This window comes from Melanotaenia boesemani, chromosome 22 (genome assembly GCF_017639745.1).
Source record: "Melanotaenia boesemani isolate fMelBoe1 chromosome 22, fMelBoe1.pri, whole genome shotgun sequence".
Taxonomy (NCBI): domain Eukaryota; kingdom Metazoa; phylum Chordata; class Actinopteri; order Atheriniformes; family Melanotaeniidae; genus Melanotaenia; species Melanotaenia boesemani.
The window spans coordinates 8121705-8144522 of NC_055703.1; the positions used below are offsets into that span (position 1 = coordinate 8121705).

The following is a 22818-nucleotide window of genomic DNA, read 5'->3' on the forward strand; positions in this document are numbered from 1 at the left end:
AAAATTCACAGTTGTTCTTTTATATCTTTGTCATGTTGACATTTATGCCCTCTTGACTTAGACACTAATGCTTCTGGACATTTTACTCACAGACCCTGCCTGTACCACCACAATCAAAAAATGTTCATTTTAAATATTCAAAATTGTTCATTGCTTGGGCTTTTTGGACATATGAACATTGGGTTAGAAAGTTTGAAAAATTGGTAAAAAATTCTGAAAAATTTGTATTTTTTCATTTGTATGAAAAGAGGAGAGCTGGACCTTTTAAAGTGATTTTTTAAAAAAATATGAATTCATCATTTTGTCATATCATTCTAAATTGTTTGCTTTTTTATTGAAGGCCCACAATGATTATCTTTTTTTTTTTCTTCTAAAAGCACACAAATGTGTCGAGGAGGTATATATCATATATCATATCAAATATATTTTTAATTATTTGAAATATACTAGAATGCAGGAAAACCTTTCTGAATCTGTTTGAGGTCTACTCCAATCTCATACTCAGGGGACCAAGCAGTGTCTCAAGCCAAGCTTTGGGCAAAAGTTGACAGTCCAGTTTCAAGAGTCTACAGTGTCTCCCCTAAGTATGCGCCCTCCTGGGGTGTGCCAGTAATTGACTCGTCTACAAACAAAAGAAGCTGTTCGCAGCTTAAGACAGGATTTTAGCTAAAATCCTACTGGTCAATCGACCCATCTCTGGGTTGTAAAGGTAGAAAGGTCAATTGACCCCTCTCTGGGACTTCTAGTGTTAAAACCCTGATCAGACACAGATTCACTACGTTATTTTTTTTTTTTCATTACGTACTTTGACCAGTGTCTGCTTTTTATCAGAGTAGGTGAGAAGGGATTTGTCCATCATGTACCTGCCTATAACCTGCTAATTGCTAGGGTTGGCTCCAACTTCCCCACGACCCTAAAATGACCTAAGCAGCATAGAAAATGGATGAATGGATGGCCGGATAGGCAAGAAGGAGCTGTGCAGCTTTCTCTACTGTTGAGACAGAAAAATGCACTCCAAAGAAATTTGACCCAGATGAGTGTAATCTTGATAAAAATGGGAAAAACAACAACAGATGACTCAGTTTAGATGCCTAGACAAGCCCCTAGAAAAGGATCTAAATAATCATCATCAGTGTGAAAGGAGAAAAGCCAAAGAAGGAATATCACCTCCTGTTGCTTCTTACCCCATCTGTTTGCCTCTACAGTTCCCATCCCCGTTCTACTGCCCCACTAACAAATACAGCCCACCCACCATCATCTTCTGCCTCCCCAACCAAAGCTGGATAGAAATCAGGTCTTGCCTCCTTATTTCTGCCAGATGTTGTGAGGATTCTGGGCCTCTGGGCTTTATCTGTTAGGAAAGCGTCCTTACACCACCGCCCCTGAAGGAAGATTAGACACACTGCTCTGACTCTGAGTACCTCTATCTGCCTCTGTTCTCCCCCTTCTCTCTCTCGATATCTTCAGCCCTTGTCTGCTGCTCTCTCCCCATCAACGTGTCTTCTCTCTTGCCTTCACCGTCTATGTCCTGTATCTCATCCTCCATATCCATCCCTCCTGCTATTTGTCAGTGAGTGCTCTACTGAGCCAGGACTGTGGACAGGTTACAATAGTATAATAGAGGGGAGGTTTATCAGAATCAGACATGCGAGACACGGATGGGGCTCCCTTGTCCATTCAGGAAGACTGTTGACATGGGTTATAGCATTAAATTGCACATAAAACCTTCCTTTCTGTTGTATGTGACAACTACGGGAGAATATTCTCAGCTAATGCCTTGGATAATCCCAAAAATACAAAAAATTACCAAGAATGTATTAAGCATATGGCCAACAGCATTCATCTACATAAAACGAAAGAAAATGACTCAAATGAAAAACACAGTGTATCCGGACAGGAGCCATGGGGTCTGTAGGTGCTAGGCACTCACATAAACTAAACCCAAAACAAGGTTTAATCTCATCCCTGCCAGCACTGCAGAGGACTGTTTTCATGGTTAAATTTATAATTAGTGTTACCCAACATGTGCCATCCACAAGTGGGTGTATAGCCACACATGAAAAGACCTTTTGGAGGCTTTTCAGAGCAAAAAAGCATATGTAATGAGTCATGAGGTTCCTCTTCACTCCAAATGACATTAATTGCTGTCCAGGCAGAAGCCTGCTGGAAAACTGCCAACACACATGTGCAGGTTGGGGGCAGTTAAACACTAGGAACACTGCACACCAGTCACCACATATGTTTTCCAAAACTGTGCAAAATTTCAGCATTTATGTGTATCTCTATAAAAACAGCCTTTCATCAGATAAGATGAATGCTTTATTTTCAGAATGAATCTGTCTGTTTAAACCATCAAAGACGTTCAGGAAAGTCTTGCCTTTCTCTTCTTTGGCTGGCTTGGCATGTTCAAGCAAGATGTGAATGAATTAAAGATAATGTGGGATGAATTAAGCATGTGCTCTTCAGCCTTCAAACCAATTTAATCAAAGGGATCTTGTGAAAATCAGAATGAGAGTAGTGGAGGGGTCACGAGAGCTGTGCTTAACATCTGTCATCTTTGTGCTGACTCACTGTCATGGCCATAGGGAATGGCTTTAGGATGTGGATGTACTGCTTTTACGCACACAACTGGCAATTTTTCTTTTTCCTTGATGATCTTTGGCCCTGTTTTAATTTTATGTGTACATATTACCATAATCTTAGGGGAAATTTGACTTTGAAATGTGTTGTTGTGTTGTTGTTGTGTATTGCTGCTTTGATATAGTCTATTATATGGTTCCCTTAAACAAAATCAGTTAAAATCAAAATCAGTGCAGCAGAGGCTGAAATACATGTAAACTGACTTTGAGCTTAAAGCTACTTCGTTTGCACCTGTTTTAGGTTTCTTGAAAGGATTGGGGATCTATTTGACTATTGCATAGTTATAAATGTTATAGTTAAAATGTTAAATGTTATAGTGGTTAAATAAATGGGGGCAGGGAAACACACAGGTGGGTTTATTCAGCAGTTTTTAAATATGCAAACACTTCAAGACCTTAGACACTAATGAAGACACACTATTCTTGAAAGTTGTTTTTTGTGATGTAAAGGCTGTTAATTGAATTGTCATGGTGATAATTAGCATGTCAGATAAATTATGATACAGTACTGTGCAAAAGTCAGGAGTCACCCCTCATTTCATACTACTCAGAAAAATTGACATAGGTACCATGCTTTAAATATAAGGAAGATTAAAAAAAGCTTGAACCCTCTGTGACTGCCTTGTCATTTTTAAAGCAGTCTTCAGGATATGCTTTGCCATTGTGTTTGGGGTTGTGGCTTTTTTCCTAAGATTTCCTTTGTTGGTCGAAATGCCAGACCATGATATAACCTCTGTCATGTTTCATACTTGGTTGGCCATTTCTGATTAGGCATCCCTGGGCAGCAGATAGGCCAAATAGCTCTCTGAAATCCAACTTTGTGGTGTAGAAATACCATCTTATCTCTACTAAAATGAATTTGCTGATTGGGTTTTATATTATTATAATTAAACTATCTGAATGTGCAATATAACTAGGTATGAATTAACAGTGAATTGTAGATACAGTAGAAGTTGTTCTGTTATATGAAACATAAAGCAGCCAAAAATGCAACTACTCTAGCAAACTGCATTTTTCTGTTCAGCGTATGTGGACGTGCACTGGTGCATACAAAATAAATTACTTTGGTGAGATTATAAGTGTACCCAATAATGTAAATCCTTTTAGAGTCTGATTTCTTTGGAAGATCTCACAGAACTCAAATCCATGGAACAAAAGCAACACAAGTAATTCTTATATCCTTATACCTATACCTTCTACTCTTATACACTTTTACCCTTCTGCTAGTTTAACAATATGTTTTGAGTAAAATAGATTAAAAATACATAGCCCTTTTCAATTTCCTAGGAGATTTATGACATTTTTACACAGGCATTTATATATATATATATATATATATATATATATATATATATATATATATATATATATATATATATACATATATATATATATATATATAAAATAAAAAATGTTGGTCCTTGGGTCATATTGACATGACAGCATCACACAGTTGCTGCAGATCTATGATGAGAATCTTTCGTTCCACCACCTCTTAGAGGTGCTCTGTAGGATTGAGACCTGGTGACTGCTGAGGCCATTAGAGTCCAATGAACTCATTGTTATGTTCAAGAAAGCAGTTGGAGATATTCTGAGCTTTCTGACATGGTGTATTATCTTGCTGGAAGAAGCCATCATAAGATGGTACATTGTGCTCATAAAGGGATGGACATGGTGAGCAACAATACTCAGGTAGGGTGGTTAAATCATACTCAGCTGGTACTAAGGGGGCTCAAAGTGTGCCAAGAAATTTTCCCAAAACCATTACAGACAATGGTTGCATCCAGTGCTCCTCTGTAGCTGTAGCCCATCTGCTTTAACATTTGACGTGTGTGTGTTCAGAGATGGTATTCTGCATACCTTGGTTGAAACCAGTGTTTTTGTGTGTTCCTGTTGCTTTTCTATCATCTCCAACCAGTCTGCTCATTCTTCCCTGGCTTCTGATATAAAAAAGTCTCTTTCATCCAGACAACTGCTGCTTAATAGATATTTTCCCTTTTTCAGACCTATCTCTGTAACCTTTCCTTTTCCTGACGTCCTGAGTTTGATGCTTACTTTGAACTTCAGCAGAATTCACCTTGACCATCTCTACATGCCTACTGAACACATAAATATTTCCATTGAGGGCCATTAAGTAAACTGAACAGCAGTTTAAATGCTAAGTGCTACTTTGTCAACTTATAATCAAAATACAGTCAGGATCATGTTTTTATTCTACGTAATAGCTCAGTAAAGGAGCAGTTTTAACTATTCTTTGATTTAACCTGTGATCCTGATCCTTGCAATGAACCTTTGGAAAACCTATAAAGCAGAAAGAAGCTTTTTTAACCAGGTGACACACATGCACATACACACTAAGAGTCATTTGGAGTATGTCATTGGGATAAAAAAAAAAAAAAAGTGCCAACCCTTTTGATCGCTATGGATGCTCAATCACACTGTGTTCTATTGGAGGTCTCGACCTCTTTGGAACTTCCTTTGACCTGACAGGAAATGTATCTTTGTGTGTGCACTGTACATTTGTGTGTCTGTGTGTGCTGCGGCAGAGATTGAAACCTTTGTAAAACTGGATCTTACACTAAAAATAGAAAATATACTTTTTTTTCTACTACATTGAAAGGACAGAGGAAGTGGCTGGGGGCAATGGAAGAGCAGATGAGGGGATGTGGGGGTGGAAGACTTGGTTGTCATGTCCTTGGCTGCCTGCCTTCCCGCCTGCCCAGAATGTTTAAGGATCAATAAAACTATGACATACTATCTATAACCTTCAGTGCTTAGAATAATTCTTTAGAAGAACCATTAGGTAGGAAATATCTTTTATGCCTATAGATTGGTGTTCTGATGATCCCAGCTATTTTTTTCTAATAAAAAAGTGATTATAGCCATTTTTTCCCTGCCTTGTCAATAGAGCTTTGTCATGGTGGCAGTCAATAATAGGAGGATTAAATAAATACAAACTCGCACTTGGTAAAATAGCTCTCTTTCAACACTCCATCTGTGAAAGATCCTCACACTCAAATTTTATCCCCTCATTTTTTTTTATCAGTGCCAAGGAGGAAAGAAAAAAAAACGTTTTTCTGTTTTTTTTCTTTTCTTTTTTTTTTCTTTTACCAGCAGGTGCTTAATCCTTAATGAATACATCTGCACTGTGCACATGTGGTGATGCTTGTGCGTGCATGAGACAGCCAATCTGCTACACCGTCACTGGCACTGAAGACAGATTTTTTTCCACTAGATTTATTTTCTAATGTTGACGTTTATCACTTGAGCAGACCTGCAATCCATCATCCCCCCCCCCCCCCCCCCCCCCCCCCCCCCCCCTCCTCTTTCTCTTCAATAATCTGAAAGGGAGTCAGTTTGCTAAAATCTTACTTTTATTTGACTTTCCTTCCCTCTCTGTCTCTGACTCTCTATGTCTGACTCTTGGCAGTTCGGGTAAGAGGTGGGAGAGAAGCTGAACGTGGCTGGAACAGGGTAATGCCAAACCTTGCGGGAGGATTTAGAAGTAGCCTTTGGAGTTGACATGGCAGCTAGACTTGCACATGAGATACACTTCCACCACTTCCAAATCCTTCTGATCTTTCATTAGGTCCTCGTCACAAGCTATCCCTCTCATCACTCAAGCACCCATAGCATCAAGTCTGGAGCTGGATAGAAGAGGAAAAACGTGATGCCTCTATATGAAGTAGGGAGCTTTGATCTCAGTTAGTGCCTGTCTCCATATAATATTGTGCTGCTACTTAAAGACAGACTTGTTGTTGTTGTTTGGTTATATGGCGGGGTCATAAGACCAGTCAATATGGTGATCATTTTCACATGACATTTATTCCTTTCTGTTAAAGAACTTGACATTACAGAAAAGCCAGTACAGCTTAATCTACCATCTGCTGCACATATTCAAAAACACCCAGATTTCTGCAGCAGTCTTTTTTTTTTTTTACCTTTATACTCTGCAGGCATAACCATCGAATGTAACATATTCCACATCTAGGAGCATAGTTACCTGCTGACATTTTTTAGACCACATTTTGCAGATTTACCCAGAGTTCATGTGTGAAAAAGGCTTATAATAACCATCTAGTTGGCTCTCTTTTTTGCACATATCGCCTTTGAATGCCATGGGAAATGGTAAACACCTGGATGCGCACGTTCATTTTTCCCAAAGGTGCTGTACTCTGGGCTGTGAGAGTTTGCCTAGCTCACTTTTTCAGTACAGAATCACATAAAGTGTCATGAAGAGGCCCTGAAACTGACAGCAACAATATACAGAAAAGGTAAAAGAGACAAGTGTGAGTGATGTGACCAGTTTGGATGACAGCTAGCAGCTGGCTCTTACTCATACTGTTTGTGTCTGACCTCTGCAGTCCAGTCAACATAAGAAACTAAAACAATTATTAAAGAAAATCGTGATTATTAGAAATAATGATACAGAAGCAGTGCAACTTCCTCCCTTCAAGTAATTGTAGAGGCTTGTCTCCTGGGGCTTATGTAGTTAATTAACAGAACTTTGATTGTTTGTAGTTTTAGTTTTTTGCACTTTCAACATTGAGGGTTGACTCGCTACTACTTCCAGAGGCAAAGCAGATAATAAGGATGTAATAAGCTGAACTCATATATTTGTTTTCTAGGTTCTCTGTGGGGGGGTTTCCATCAAAGTGATTGTAGTTCTGGTCTGGAGCCAGTTCTTAACTCAGAACCAGTTCTTTCTGTTTTGATTGCTGTAACACTGGCTCACATCTATAAAAACTGGTGCTAATACCAACTCTGCTACTGGCCAGAGCTGCTGGTTCTTTATAGAACAAACATAGAACAGGCTAATACACCATTCTGGTACCACACTGGAACTGCTTTGGTCAACAAGGAGTATCTTTCACCAAAAGAGAGCAAAATCAGCTTACCCATTGATAATGTTTTAATATCATTTCAATCTTTTAGGCTGCAATAGGGTTATGGGTTTTTGGTAACTCATCAAAGTTTTCTGTTTCATCTTTCATCTTTTTAACTAGCTCATTAGATATCACAATATCTACATGTGGAATTACTTTAGCTATGTTTAGAAATGGAAGGAGTGCCAACCCTACAGCTTTCCTGTGGTGACTGTGGCATATGCAGAATCAGGGGCTAACCTAGTTAATGATGGTAAGTAAATATCATTTCTAAGTACAGACAAACCTGTAAGTCAGGTAGAACTTTGACTTTTTATTACTTATAGTGCTCCCTTTATTTTTAATTTTCTGCATATTAATAAACATATGCAAGATTATAGCAAAGCTAATTCTAATCTTTAGTTTCTTTTTAATGTCAGCAATTAGCTAACATTAGTTAAAATACTGCACTGTATGATATTTCTTCTAAATAGATAGTAAAGCTATTTATTTTTCTTTCTTTATTTTTTGATGATAAAACACAAAACAGCTATGGTAGTGGCTACCTTTTGTCCAAACTATAACTGTGGCCTTTACCATGAGCTTTAAAGGTCCCATATTATGCAAAATTCACTTTTTAATGGTTTTGGAACAGTCATACTGGTCCCCCCGCATGTGTAGGAGACCCGTAAGTGTGAAACTCTTTCAGGCGCTCTCTCTCCCCCCTGCTCCACCTCTAGGGAAGTAAGCGCTGAAATGAGCTTGTTTGAAAGCGTGTACGTTATGACGTCATAAGGGACAATAACCACTCCCCACAGAGCGATGGACCCGTCTACCGGCTCTCAAAGCCCGCCCTCTAAAAATCACCTAGCGCCCAGTGTTTTTCCCTCTTCAGCAACCCTCGTTAGCGGACATGGCTAAGCGACAGAAGCACTGTTCTGTTTGTGGCTGCATAAATGAACACGAAAACGTTTTTTTACTTCCATCCACTGAACCCACGAGGACTGAGTAGATTAATTTTATTTTTGGAGGAAATGTACCCGGAAAACTTCCAAAGGTTTTGCATGTCTGTGGCCAGCATTTCAAAGAGGACTGTTTCCACAACATGGGGGCATGGAAAGCAGGCTTCGCCAACCGTTTGAAGCTGAAGCCAGGTTCAATACCAACTGTCCGTGACACAGCTGGAGAGGTAAGAGCTGGCAGTTATTTTATCGTTTCGGCCTTATTAGTCTGATAGCTTGAAAATATATTAACCTGTCAATCACCTCATGACGGGCGATGCGATGGGCGGAGCCAACAGCTGAGCTGCTCCACCAGGGTTCCGCCCACCATAAACGGCACATTTCTGAAGCTGCTAAAAAGAGGGAGGTGAAGAGAAGCCGCTGCACTCAAACTGAGGGTCGATTTGTCCATACCATGGCGGAAATATTTCATTTAGATATTAATGAATGGTCTCAGATTGGGAATAAAGTGTATAATATGGGACCTTTAAAATAACTGTTTTCTGCACTGCAGCTGTATTCAAACCAATTGACCGACCAGCTTCTAGTGCTCAACTGAAGCTTAAGAGTGAAAACAATAGTACTGTGGCACTGAAGCAGAAAAATAAAGACGAAAAGATAAGATGGAGAGGGAGATAGGAGAGAGAGAGAGCGTCTGGTGGAGTGTCAGAGTGAGACAGAGAAGCAACACATAATTTGGAATTCACAGCCAATGTGTGCTGAGACCTATCTGAGCCAAGTTTGTCTCTGATCCTGCTCTGAATTCTAAAATACCCACATCTCACTATCTCTTTCCCTCTGACTTCTTCCCACCCACCCATCCTTATTCGTTTTTTCCCCTTCCTCTTTTCATTTAGACTCTTGTATTTGTTCTACTTTTGGATGAACATGATGCTCTACTCTGTCTCTTTCATCTTCTCTTTCTGACTCTTCATCACTGTGTGAATGGGATTCATGTCCTACCATGAAGCTGTGAAAACACGGGCATCCCCGTGGGATTTGGCTGTCAGAGAGCAAAGAAGACATAGGCAGACACAGTGTTTGTTGTGTCTTATTGAATTTTTCATCTTAATCTATAAAATATAAATTTCTAAGGCCAGGGCTAAGCCCACAGACCACATGGCTACATTGTAATAATGTTGCTCAGTTTGTTCAACTTGAGCATTTATTACTTGATATTGGTCTTGTGAAATGTTGGTGAAAAGTGTGTGTGTATGTGTGTATCAGATGCTCTATGCCTTTGGTTGACATGACAGGCAGATGTCCCTGAAGAGTCCTCATATCATGTTTGAAGTGTCCGTGGTGGTGTGCCGTGGGGTGAAAATTTGTTGAAGGAGCCTTGTGGACATGCGTGTGCACACATTTGTGTTTGTATATCTTCATGGTTGTTACAGAGAGGTTACAGTGAACAAAAGGGTGGAGCCAGGGAGGGAAAATACAGAGTATAAATGTGTGTTTTACACATGCTTTTGTGTATCCATGCATGGAGTGGGTGAGAAAATACATGGTACAAAAAGGCTTTTGTTGTAATGTGCATTTAAGTGTGTTTTTGCTCAGAGCAAAGGTGCCTGCTGAAGATGTTAATTATTAATAACAACACGCACCCGACTCTCACCCTGTTTCTTTGTTTAACCGGTGTCAGCTCGTGAACGTTGGTGACATGGTTTTACCGGAGGAACACTTAAGTGTAAATGAAGACATTTTCTTTCTTTCTGTAGTGTTCAATAAGCCTAGGGCTGCAAAGTGAGATGTCAGTCATTTTTCTCTGAAGTAAGAGTTTAAATTATTTAAAGGCTAAATAAAACAACATTTATTCTGGGCACTGGGTCAGTCTGGCTGTGTTGATCGAAATAATAAGCCTACACTTTTTTTCAAAGGTTTCCAAGCCTGTAGCATTCACTGAAGATGCTTTTCCAACAGCGTAAAACATCACTGTGTCAACTAGCTTAATGAAAATGGTAAAAGGTAGACTTTGCCACTTTTGAAGAGGACCAAATGTATGTTTGGGGGGGTGGAAAGAACAGTAAATTTCACCAGACCTGGCAAAGATGAACCATGAAGTGACTCACCAGCTGTTTCTGGTCTAAACTGGAAAACAATTACTCACATTACCAACTTCACTGACATAAGATTATAGAACATCCCAGATTTTTCTTGAAATAAACTCTACATTTTCCTCTTGTGGATGTCCACAACAGTTGTTTTCCTCCTCAAAACAACTACTTCTTCTACTGAATTATTACCACAAGCAGTAAAGTTGTACTGTTGCTGTCTACAACACTGAACAGCCTACTTTATTCTCTTTAACTGTTCATGGAAATTATTGTTTTTTAGAAGATTGCTTCAGATTTACTTCAGTGACTCTAAACGTGGCTACCGTCTCTTTGTTACGAGGCTGTTATTTACTCGAGAATTTGCTGTTTCAGTTTGCGGAATTAAAAAAATGTCAATTCCTACAGGAGTTTTGCAAATGCTTCTCTGACCTGGTGATAAGGATAAGAATACTTACTGAATACTTAACCTTCTAAGAGTCTTTTACCACAATTTTGAAGCTTTAGCTTTATTAAATCCAGTTGAGAAATTCAGCTCTGTATTTAACCCATCACAAGATGTACTAGAGAGCAGTGGTGGCAATGTTTTGGCACCCAGGGAGCATTTGGCACTCTGGGAACTTAAACATGGTTTTCCTAGAACCAGACCCAAGCCCACCTCTGTAACCACTAGGCTACTACCCCCCTAAATATAATCATGAATGATCATGTAAAAACAACTCTTTAATCCAGTAATATTCTGAAAATTCTTCTATCTGGTAAAAATACAAAAAACTATTTTTTTTTTTATTATCTATTTCTATTTTAGAATTATATTAATTAGTTCCCTCCATTAGTTAGCTCTACACACAAGAATCAACAAAAATCAATTACCAGCTGTCCAGAGACTCCCTGAAGCTCCAGACTGACTCTGTGTTGGGTACTAATTAATTAACTGCATTATTTTTTATTTCATCTAAATCATAAATAGGTAGATCTTGTGGTATTTGGCATCTCATGTCCCTGTCTCATTAGGAAGCCCTGACTTTGATATTTTAGTTTATTCTGTGTTCTTATAGTGCAGTTTTTCTCAGTCAAGCTGCTGAAATGAAACTGCAGTAAAATAAAAAAAAAATGCTGAAAATAAACAATACTTGTCATCTTTATTAGTGAACTTTAAATAGGCAGATTTAGCATGTGTTTAAATTTAAGCACAAGAAATAAGTACTTGTACTTTACCCTAATATTTTTATAGCAAATTTTTTTATTCCTTTTTTATTCCACTCTCTGCTGTTATACATTAACCTACCTCCTTTTATTTCCAGTTCTATATGCGAATCAAACTGTTAATATGAATAAATAAAATGGATTACATATAATTAGGACATCTTTTTCATTTTACTGATTTTGAAAGGAGCATGTAAAATGTATCCAGCTGTTAACAATAATAGTCACACTAAATGCTACAACTTATTGTGATGTATGCATTGTTGCATATTGATTATTTTCAAATAATACAGTATGATAGTGATTTTGTTGTGTTGGGAATTTAGCCAATTTACCCCCAAAAATCTGTTAAAAAATAAATTAAATAAAGAAAAAAAAAGCCATTTCAATTTGGACGAATAATGGTGCCCAGCTTGTAAATTTTCAAGGGGTTGCTAAAAACCAACAACAGCAACAAAAAAAAAAACTTCAACTATCCTGGGTAGCCATCTGTGACAGTAAGTCAGCGTGCACAACATTTGGACCATGAAACTGTAGCAGCTAATCGGAACTTAGCCATTATTTCAGAAAAGGAAACAGCTATAATAACATAGTTTTGGAATCACGAGATATCCAGGGTTGAGGTAGCAACAGTGGTATTAGAAGAGCAAAAGTTCAATGGTGCAACAATTATCAAGATTTGACTGCACAATCTCATTTGTTTATTTGGTGCAAGCACCTACTACACATGTATAGCTAACACACACATGTCCACTTACCATCTGGTAGGCAGTGTGCTTGTTAGGCCAAGCCAGCTGTGAACAGTCATTCTGTCAACTGTGGCTCTCTTGGGAATGTTAATAATCTGTTAAAACACATCAACCTCATAGAAAAATACCTGCATATAGACAACTTTCAGGAGCAGAAAGAAGTAATTGTATGACCAGAAAATCCAAACATTCAAGCTTTACTCTTCTCTTCACTCTCATATAGATTAATTGACAAAGTAGTTATAATACTTACTGATACTGCAAAACAGTTTAAAGATATATTCTCATTTCTTTTTTTGGAGGATGGGGGTGGCTGTAATGTTATCAGAGGCCACGAGCCACAACTGTGATAATATCTATCTTTCCCTGCTGAAGTAGGGTAACTTGATAGAGGCAATACATTTCTGGCTGTATATGCACTGGTGCACACAGGTACACATCAAACATCTTATATTAGCTCTGTCAGGAGGAGAGGGAAGAGGGAAGTAGATGGGGAAACAGACATGTTAGACATAAACACAGAGACAGAGGAGAATGGGTGATGGATGAGTGCTGGAGAGTAAAAGTGCTGCTGCATTAAGTCATTAAAATAAATGCATTTGTGCACGTATAGCAGATAATGTGAAAAATGGACACAGCACAAGGGTTACATGGCGTTTACCATCCAGAGCCACTTATCTCGTTCCACATCTCGTCTCTGAACATTTGCAACAGTTTTCAATTATCCAGCAGCTACACCCTTTCCCAGTGAATTAGCATAAGGGGAAAACTCAACTGAGTAATGAAATTTCATGCAGTTGCTCTGTTAGCAAACAGGAGCCTGATTGATTGTCATGTTTGTCATTGCCATGTTTTTTTTCAGAGACACCTAAGTTGAGAAATGGAGGTATGAATCTCTTTTACACTATTAAAAAAAAAAGAAAGGAAAAAAGCTATTTGGAAATTTTATGAATAACATTAATATTTTCATCAGACAAGTTTGTTTTGTTTATATCAACTACCCTGACCTTGACTAAAGCTTTTTTTTTTTTTTAAATTATCTAACTGCATTTCAAATCAACTTGAAAACAAGCATCAAAGTACACATTATAAAAAGAAAAGCAGCACTCTGAAATCACAATCAGTGTTTTCACTGCAGTGACCTTGCATGGCGAGCATCATATTTTTACGTTGCCTGTTATTAATGAATCACTTACAAGGTCCCTTGTTCTTATATTCTTTATATTCTTGACAAAAAACTTAAGGAGCCTTGGAGCTGTCAATTTCAACTCTGCGCATGATCTGCTCTGTGGAGTTGGGGTGAACCAAGATTCAACTTGCTTACTTCACATTTTGATCTGAATTAATCTCCTTATGTAACAGGCTATGAACTTGACAACTATGATGTACATACACTAATCGGCCGTAAGATTATGAGTACTGACAGGTGAAGTCACAACATCAATTATCTTGTTACAATGGCACCTGGCAGAAGGAGAACATTCTGTCCTTGTACTTGATGTGCTGGAAGAAGAAAGAAAGCCAAGCGGAAGGATTTGAGTGACTTTGAAAAAGGTTAAATTTTCATGGTTGGACATCAGGTCAGGACTCTCCAAAAATGGTCTAAAGATGAATCCCTGGTAAACTCATGGGAGCTATGGCCGCCGGATACATGTGGAGAGTTGAACCATGTTTTTCCAATCCAGTAGATCTAGTAGAAGAGCTGCTGTAGCCTGAATTGCTGAAGAATGGTGACGCATCAGAGTTGGGCCCAGAGTGTTTGTATCTGGCGGCGGTGCCCCTGCTTATCTCTGCCAAAAGTGCCTGTAATTGGTTTGAGTATAAAAGCTGGACCATGTTTTGCATGTCAAATATCTGCAGAAAACATACCACCAGGATGAATTATGGGAAGAAGGTAACTTGGCAGTGTCTCATGCTCTGCTTGGAAACCTTGGGTTGAGCCAGTCATATGGATTTTACTTTATGTACCCAAACAATGTTCGTTCTACATTGTAGAAATATTCCCTGATCGCAGTTACTTTTTCCAGAACAATAACATCCTGCTGCACAGCAAAAATAGTTTGAGTAACAAAACAAGTCTGAGGTGCTGACTCAAATTTCTCCAATTCTAAATTCAGTCCAAAAAGATCTGATATTGATGGCTTTGGTAGATACCATATAGCTTTAGTAAAGGCTGAGGTAGGTCGTCAAAATGTTATGACTGACCTGTTTATATATGGTAAATGGTCTGTATTTTTATAGCACTTTTACTGTACCTGGAATGATACCCAAGCGCTTTACATTATACATCACATTCGCCCATTCACACTTTGATGGCAGAAACTGCGATGCAAGCAGGCTTGGTGTTTTGCTCAGGGACACCTCGATATGAGCTCAACAGGCTGAGGATCGAACCGGCAACCCTCAGGCTATAAGACAACCCCTCTACCCCCTGAGCCACACTGCCCTAAATGTATATAAGGTTCAAATGTTCAAAATGCTTTGCCTTTTGCCAGGCCATCATTGTGAGTAAGAATTTGTTTTTAATGGCTTGCCTGGTAAAATAAAATATAATCAATGAACAATTTTTTACCATCCCTAATGATCTGAATAAGTTAAATATAACTAAGTCTTCCAAACCATGCTACACAAGTTATCCAAACAAAGCTCATAAGCTATACAAGCTAAGCTACATATCTATCCAAGTTATCCAAGCTAAGGTAAATTTACTTTCCAAGCCATGCTAAATAAGCTATCTAAGCTATTTAATTGACACTAGTGAGTCTTTAAAGAAAATATGTTATTGCTTTTCATTTAATATCAAGACAGTATTCAGAGACAGCTGCCTTTAAACACCTGCAGATGAACCACTGTTTGAAGCTTTTATTAATGTATAAGTCTGGTTAATTACCCTGTCTCGCCTGTTTATGGCAACAACTGAGATACTTAATCCCCACAAGTTGAGTGTATTAGTCTGTGTGTGATATATCCTGAGTTATCTTCATCTCCAGTCATGCCCTCCCTGATGAGACTGTGTGACTCATGTCCAACACATGCAGCCTATGTGCACATAAGCTTTAACCCACAATGTTAACCTCACTGCTAATGCTCACTGTTACCAAAAAACCTTAATTTTAAATCATCTTAAACTAAAAGGTCAGCTGTGATGTAAGAAAGCTTAATGCAGCTGCTTCAGACTTTTACATTAGTTTTAAATCTGTGCAGGTTGGACTCTTAGTTGTACAGTAGGCTTTGCATTCAGATCAAGTGAACGTGTAAATGAGATATCAGCAATAGCGAAATGTCCTGCTCACCTCTGCAAATTGCCCCAAATTGCCCCCTACGTTTTCAAGCCAAGCATGCAGTTGTTCTTAGCAGCTAAAATGTAAACACTACAATCAGCATTTTAATTCATGATTACCAAACAAGCTGTAAGCTAATCAGGCAGGAGAGTTAATGAGGAACGCATAGATGAGAGCAAGAAGAGAAAGAGGGACTGTGATTAGCTATTGCCAGGAATGTGGGTTTTTCTCTGTGCTTTGGGCACATGTGAAAAAACAGCCATGATATTTTTCCCTTTTTGGAAACTGCAAATGCAGGTTACTTAAATCCAAATCAAGGTGAGTAAAAGATCTGATAATACTGTTGGTGAGGAGTTTACTAAAAATTAAGTTAGAATATTTATAAGCCATGAAAATCTACAGTAAGCATAAAACTGCTGTATTTTTTCCTTATTGTTGATTCTATTGTGTCATCTATTAATTATCTTTAAATGTGAATATAACAGCTGTGGTGTGTCAATGCTCAAGCAGTGACTGACTCATTGTAAAGGCTCAGGTGATAGTCCCTGGGGCTGGGAAGACCTTTGGTTAGACATATATCCAGAATTGACAGGCATAATGCCTTTAACCTTTTCTTCTAGATTCATTACTGAACGCAAACTGCTGACAGCGAAGACCTGATGCCTGTCATTAGGAATTATTATCTCATGGCATTTCAGTGAAGTCAGGAATCTCTGCTCATTTCAAAGCATCTCTACACATAGATCTCCCCGAGACAGCAGTTGTTTTAGCTGCAAATTAGACTGCACCTCTATGGCACTAACCTTGTCTTTAATACTCCCTCCACTAAATAGCTGTACAAATTAATGCAGGGGCAAATGATAATGCTTCGTCCAAATCATGACAAATATTAGAGCTAATGTTTGCACAACTAAATATTCAACCAAGGTCTAATGAATTATTTACCGTTTACCTGTAATCCAGCCTTCCTCATTTGATTGCAGAACAAAGAAGTTGTTTTGATTTTTGCCACTTATTTCATAGTCTAAGGCTACAATCACTATTAATATTAAATGTAACCCCTGCTTTCTTTGTGCAGCCTTGGTTGTCAAAAAATCTTTTGAAATATTCCCTATGCAGATTAAAGAAACTACACTAACTTCACCACACGCTGGTTCAGTGAATGAGTGAATCTCTAGTTGCTTTTTCCTATTAATAAATTCATCAGCACATGAGAGTGGAGGAATAAAGACATTTACCACTCCACGACTTGCAGCTAAATTATATGAAACATCTTACTTATCTAGTTCAGCAATGATATCTAAAATGCAGAATTAAAAATGCATTCCCTTTCCTTCCTTTAGAGGCTTTTGCAATTACAAAGTCAGTTTGGAACACGCAAGGAGGTGTTTTCCCACATCACCCACACAATTTACTGTACATCTTTATAATTTTCCCCTCTATTTATGCCATTCCACTTCCTCTCTCACCTAACCACGCACGCAAACACACACTAATGCTTCTCTATACTGTAAGAACTGCTTGTTGTTGGCGCTCATCTTTGCAGAGCAGATGGCTGCTTTTCTGCACCACATGGCCGGCACTCAGGAGATGAGGGGAGCTCTTTAAGAAGAAAAAGACTTTCAATCTGCTTCAGCAACTGTAGACCCTCCTCATCATCACATCTTTTTTTTTTCATGGTGTCAGCAACAACTCTTCCAATCTCCAAGTTGTCATACCTACGCTGCAGGAATTTGACGCAATGAATTCACCCGGCCGCGGTTGTTGATTATGTTAATACTTAATGCTTGTGTGAACAAGTCAAATACAAGGTCACAGTGTGAGATTATTAAGATGCTGCATGGGTGATTGGTCCACTGGCCAGGAAATCCAGCTCACACTGGCCTTTTATCTATCATGTTTCTCCTACATGAGAGGAAAACTCTCCATATGCATAGAGACCTGCATTCATTATTCATGCTGAATGTTAGTAAGATATGGGGCTAACAAGAGGATGGTGGGCAAAATTTAGGTGGAGAGGAGTGAGTTATGTGTTTGTTTTCCTTTCACAATCTACATCTTTTGTTGCAGACTTGCTAAGAGAAAATGAAAAATTTAGTTTGTTTGTGGTTGCTGTACTTGTGGCCTACGACTGCTTCTAGACAGTTAAAAAAACACAACTAGCTGAGTGATGATAACAGTAATACGTACAATGTGGAGCATGATGTAGTCACCCAGACGAGGGGCGCTGTCGATGCGGACGAGGATGCCGTCTTTGATGGTGGTGCTGAAGCCCACAGCCAGTCGGTCCGTCCGTGTGCTCGGCCTCTCGTTGTTGGGCCATGTGTACATGATCAGGCCTCCTCCTTTGCCAAAGATGTAGGTGGTGCCAGCTGTGGTAAACACAAAGATATAAGACAAACAGCATGGTTTACATGGGTCATGAGAATATTTGAAATGTGATACCTACAAATGGGATCTGAGATATTTCTAATAATACTATTGGTGACAACTGGATGTTGGAGTTTGCCAAAATTTTCCTTACCAACAACAAGGAAAAAAGGAAAAAGATTTGTTGGTCCAACTGCTTTCTATTGATTTCACAATGATATTGTTATCATGACACCCGCAGACAAAACCAGATTTAAAATTCCTCTATGTATCAAATGAGTTCTGCCTTACCGCTTCTACAATGTAACTGTGCCAAGTTCTATTTTGGGATTATAACAATATTCAGCCACAACCACCTTTTAGGTAGAAGTCAGCAGCTCCCTTGCTCCATCTCTGGCCTATCCAGGTCTTAAATATAGCCCCTTTCCAGGGAATAAGAGCCAGTATGGCCAGGATGGGATAAGTCTCCCAATCCTCATGTATTATATATGAGACCTGCAACCGAAGAACAAAGGTTGGCACAAGAAGGAGAGAAGAGAGGTGGGGAGAACTGGGTGCAGTGATCGAAGAACTTTCTCTGGGTTTAATTTGACAAATACTGTGTAGAAAAGGACCATGGTAGCAGTAGTAGAAAAGAAGAATAGCAGATAATTTTGCTATTACATCAATCTTTATGCAGATCTGTGTCAGATTAGAACCTCTGATTGGATCAAGCTTTGCCCTGAGCCACAGAATTTCTGAAAACTGTTTGATTTCTATTTTTGGAAAATAAATCAAAGTTTCATTATTTTGTCACAGGGTTGGATTTAATTTCTACTTCTGAATGTTCCCTAAGGTGTGTCAGAATTAAATCACTGAATCCTTGAGCCGCTTAGCCATCTCATTCACGTTTAGGCAAAGATAATCGAGAGATCAAAGGCATTAGACCTACAGCAGATACGCAAGTGGATGAATCAGTAAGGGAGGCAAAACCGACTCCTCTGGCCTGGAGAGAGTTGAAAGCTTTCGCCCCATCCCATTCGTCAGGGGATTGCTAATGAAATCTCAGAGTTCTTGCATCAACATATTCATTTTTTGTCTTTTTTTGCCTCCATCAACATTCTCCGTCTCCCTTATCACCTCCCCCAGAGCCCCACCATTTCTATTCACTTTCTCTTTAAGTCACCCGAACATCTGTTTGGCTATGTGATGGGTGCCCAGCTGTCTCACTGTTTCCCCTATGAAGCGGTCGACAATCTGCTCTGTGGTCCATAATACCCTGGAGACTGCGAGAACATATGGATGTAAGGGACTATGGGAGAAGGAGGGACAGTAATGGCCAGATGAGCATCTCTATTTGCCTTCAGGCACAAAAAACAGGTCTCATTTTTACACAGCTCAGGTGTCAGCATGCACACCACCAACTCATGTTGTGTCTCTATCATGAAAAATATCTAAACAGTTGACTCATTTTAGGCCTCAAACAATTGTTTCACCTCCTGCTGGTAATCATAAATTGATAGATCCTTTTAAGATTTGAGTCTTTTCTGAACAGGAACAATGAATTTAGTTACTACACTGCAATAAATGAAGCCAATGAGTGCCTCCTTGGTCATTATTAGCAAATAAATCAGTGACATTGCATCAGAAAACAAGCACCTAATGCCACTACAGCAACAGTCTTTAGACAGGATCTGGTCCTCTCGTCTTCAAGTTGGTCCTCACAAAATGAGTTAAGGTAGACTTGGGATCAGTTTTCCTGACAAACGAGCAAACTTTGCCTATCTAATCTAACACACACACTTTTTTCTTTTCTTTTTCTTCAGGGGATGATGATGAGCAGCAAAGATACAAGCACCCCAGGGAGCCAATTATCACATTGAGGAGATTTGCTTAGTGTTTTAGGAAGACTATGTTCGGCATGAAACTCAAACAGGCAGCTACGCTGGTGTCTGACGTGTGTACCCACCATTCTGCACTAAAGAGTGTCGTGATACTCAAAAAAAGCATGCAGACTTGTGCGCAAAGCCACGATGTTTTCTCACATAAGAAATCACACAAGTGGGTGATTATGTGCACAAGTACAGAGAAGACGGAGAACCCGCGATCATCGATTATGTTGCACGTTTCCCTGAACAACCTGCTGGGCCCAGACTGCTCTGGCTGCATTTCTGCACAGAGAGGAAGTCCACTGCATATCAATTCATGCTGTCACTGCATGCAGAAGTATTGAATAAGGCATCTTTTCCAGCTCTCATATAAAGATTTAAACAAGGATAAAGAATTTAAACTGATTGCTGTCAGTGTTGCAGTCTCACAAAAAAAAAAACAAAAAAAAAAAACAACAAGAAATAGAAAAAAGAAGCAAGGTCAGAAGTTCCATTTCAGTAACCTCACTACAATAAGAAGGCTTTTCTACCCGGAGCACCAGTGTAATTACTTTTTACTGATTACGCAAGGAGTCTAATTAAAGCATAAGGGTAAGTAATGGCATATTTTAAGATTTCCAGCATATTTTAGCATGAACTCCCTCAATTACCTCAGTTAACTTCTCTTCTGTCATTAACCGGCTCCCCAGACTCTTAATAAACAATAGTCTTTGAAAATGTGCTTCAGTTTGGAAGTGCAAGTGTGCATAAAGATAAATCAAAGCATGATATCTGTTGCATTGATTTGTAAATAATACAAACTTCCGGAGCGCTACAAAGCCTGCCTAGTCTAGGTAGGCTCTTTATTTGAATGAGATTTCAGCTGAGGACAAAGCAGATTTAAATGTTTATAAAAAAAAAAAAAAAAAAAATCAGAAATCATCCTTTTGGTGAGACCATTTCGGAATAAGATCATTTTTCCTGTTTAAGAACTTTTATTATCAGTGCTTCAGGCAGAAGATATACTTGCTTTTAAGTATATCGTTTATGATAATGGCTTCATTGTAAACAAGCATGTTGGGTCTGATCTTTCTAACGTTTCCCTTGTTGTTACTCACATATTGCACCCTGTGAATGTGTGGCATTAATTATTGGGGACATGCACAAATGACACTTCAAATAAAGGCTATACACCTCGGTATCCTTTCATAGGTTGCAACATATTTTGGAAAATACCTCTAAATACTGTTAAAAGCTGATGAAAAAGCGATGCTCTAATGCCTCCCTCTACTATGTTGTGATTCAGTGAATGTGCAGCATGACTCCTTAGAGACACAAACAGTACATGAGAGAGTAGGTCAAAGCCATAGCCTCTATTTCACAGAGGTCCCCTGAGGCGTGGCAGTGCAGACAGAAGGTCAGGACACCTGTCTGCAGGACAGATATGCCCTTCAGGCCATGAATTGACATTACCCAACCAGCCTCAAAACTAAAAGCAAAATAGAAAAGAAATTCATGCAAAGGGAGAAATCACAGAAGGTCACCGATTTCAATGAACTTAACCAGAAGAAAAAATAAAATAACATTTTAAAAAGAAGGTGGATTAAAGTTTTGCAAGATGGCACATCCGACAGGCATGAAAAAATAGAAATATTTAACATTTATTGTTTAATACAATATGTACAGACTCTCCTTGCTCTATACAATTAAACTTTACCACACAACAATGCTTTCTATAAAACAGCTAAGAAGAAAAAAAAAAAAGAATAAGTAGGGCATATGCCATAGTGTATATTGGTTATAACTGGGTAATTGGTTGTATTCAGACTTCACACCATGCTGTGATAAAAGCCTGTGTTTAGTCATAGCAGACCAACAGTAAAACACCGGGGCTGTCTGTCCTACTGCAAAGGCTGCAAAGAGGTAGCTGCTGACACATTAAAACCTGAGGCGCCTTCTCTACATCGAACCCGATGCACCACTGCGTTGCATCAGTTCCTAATGGGTTTTAATGGAAGATCTATAGGAAGGTGCAAATGTGCACATATATGTCTTTATGGACACCCTCAAAGAAAAAGGTGACACCATCAGCTACCCATGAGGCACCAAACTGCAGTAGGTATAAGCTCTGAAGCCCAAATCTCATTTGTAGACACATACTTGAGGCCATCTGTATAGACACTTACAAGCATGAACTCTAGCAAACACACATCTGCAAGCACACACACTTCCGCTCCTTTCTCCTTGCTGGCTCTGTGTGTGTGTTGTTTATGTGCTTTTATGTCTTTCCTCTTGTTATCTCTTGGGCTTTCTGCAGCGCTGGCACCCCAGGGGATGCAGAAAGAAGACAAACACAGTTTGATGTGGTCGAATTTTTTTGCGGTTAGAGAATGAGGAAAAAAATAAGAGAGAGGAAGAGAAAAAAAGTTCTGAAAGTAAGATGCAAAATGTAATTGCCTCTTCAATCATGTTCAAAAAGAACTCTGTCATTACAACACTTTCCCCTCCCATGCTTCATACATGGGGAATTATTAGCTGTGCTGTCCTTCACACAGCTCCAATGAAGATCCATTGAGAGTGGAATCAAATTGTGAGATACTGAGCTGTGTAATCACTGGGATTTATCTCCATTTTACACCCTTTTATCATTTTATAATTTATATTTCCAACTGTTGCCTTTTCCCCTTTGGGACAGAGAGAGATGGAGAGAGAGAGGAGGACTAATGATCAAACGTTGGCTCTTATTCTCTTTGGCTCAGCTGCCAGTTTGAGGTTTGTTGGTAAATGGCTAAAATGCTATACATTAATG

General features: G+C 39.0%; 1 protein-coding gene across 5 annotated transcripts in view; it reads right to left on the reverse strand.

Moving 5' to 3' along the window:
* Nucleotides 1–22818, reverse strand: part of LOC121633718 (neurexin-3b-like) — a 185880-nt gene that overhangs the window by 65926 nt on the left and 97136 nt on the right. For all 5 annotated transcript variants that reach the window (XR_006009116.1, XR_006009117.1, XM_041975912.1 and 2 more), the window contains one exon: nucleotides 17983–18164. Coding sequence is in view for 3 of the 5 variants with exons in the window: in XM_041975912.1 (XP_041831846.1) it covers nucleotides 17983–18164 (182 nt within the window). In the remaining 2 variants the exon portion in view is untranslated. The remainder of the gene's footprint in view (nucleotides 1–17982; nucleotides 18165–22818) is intronic.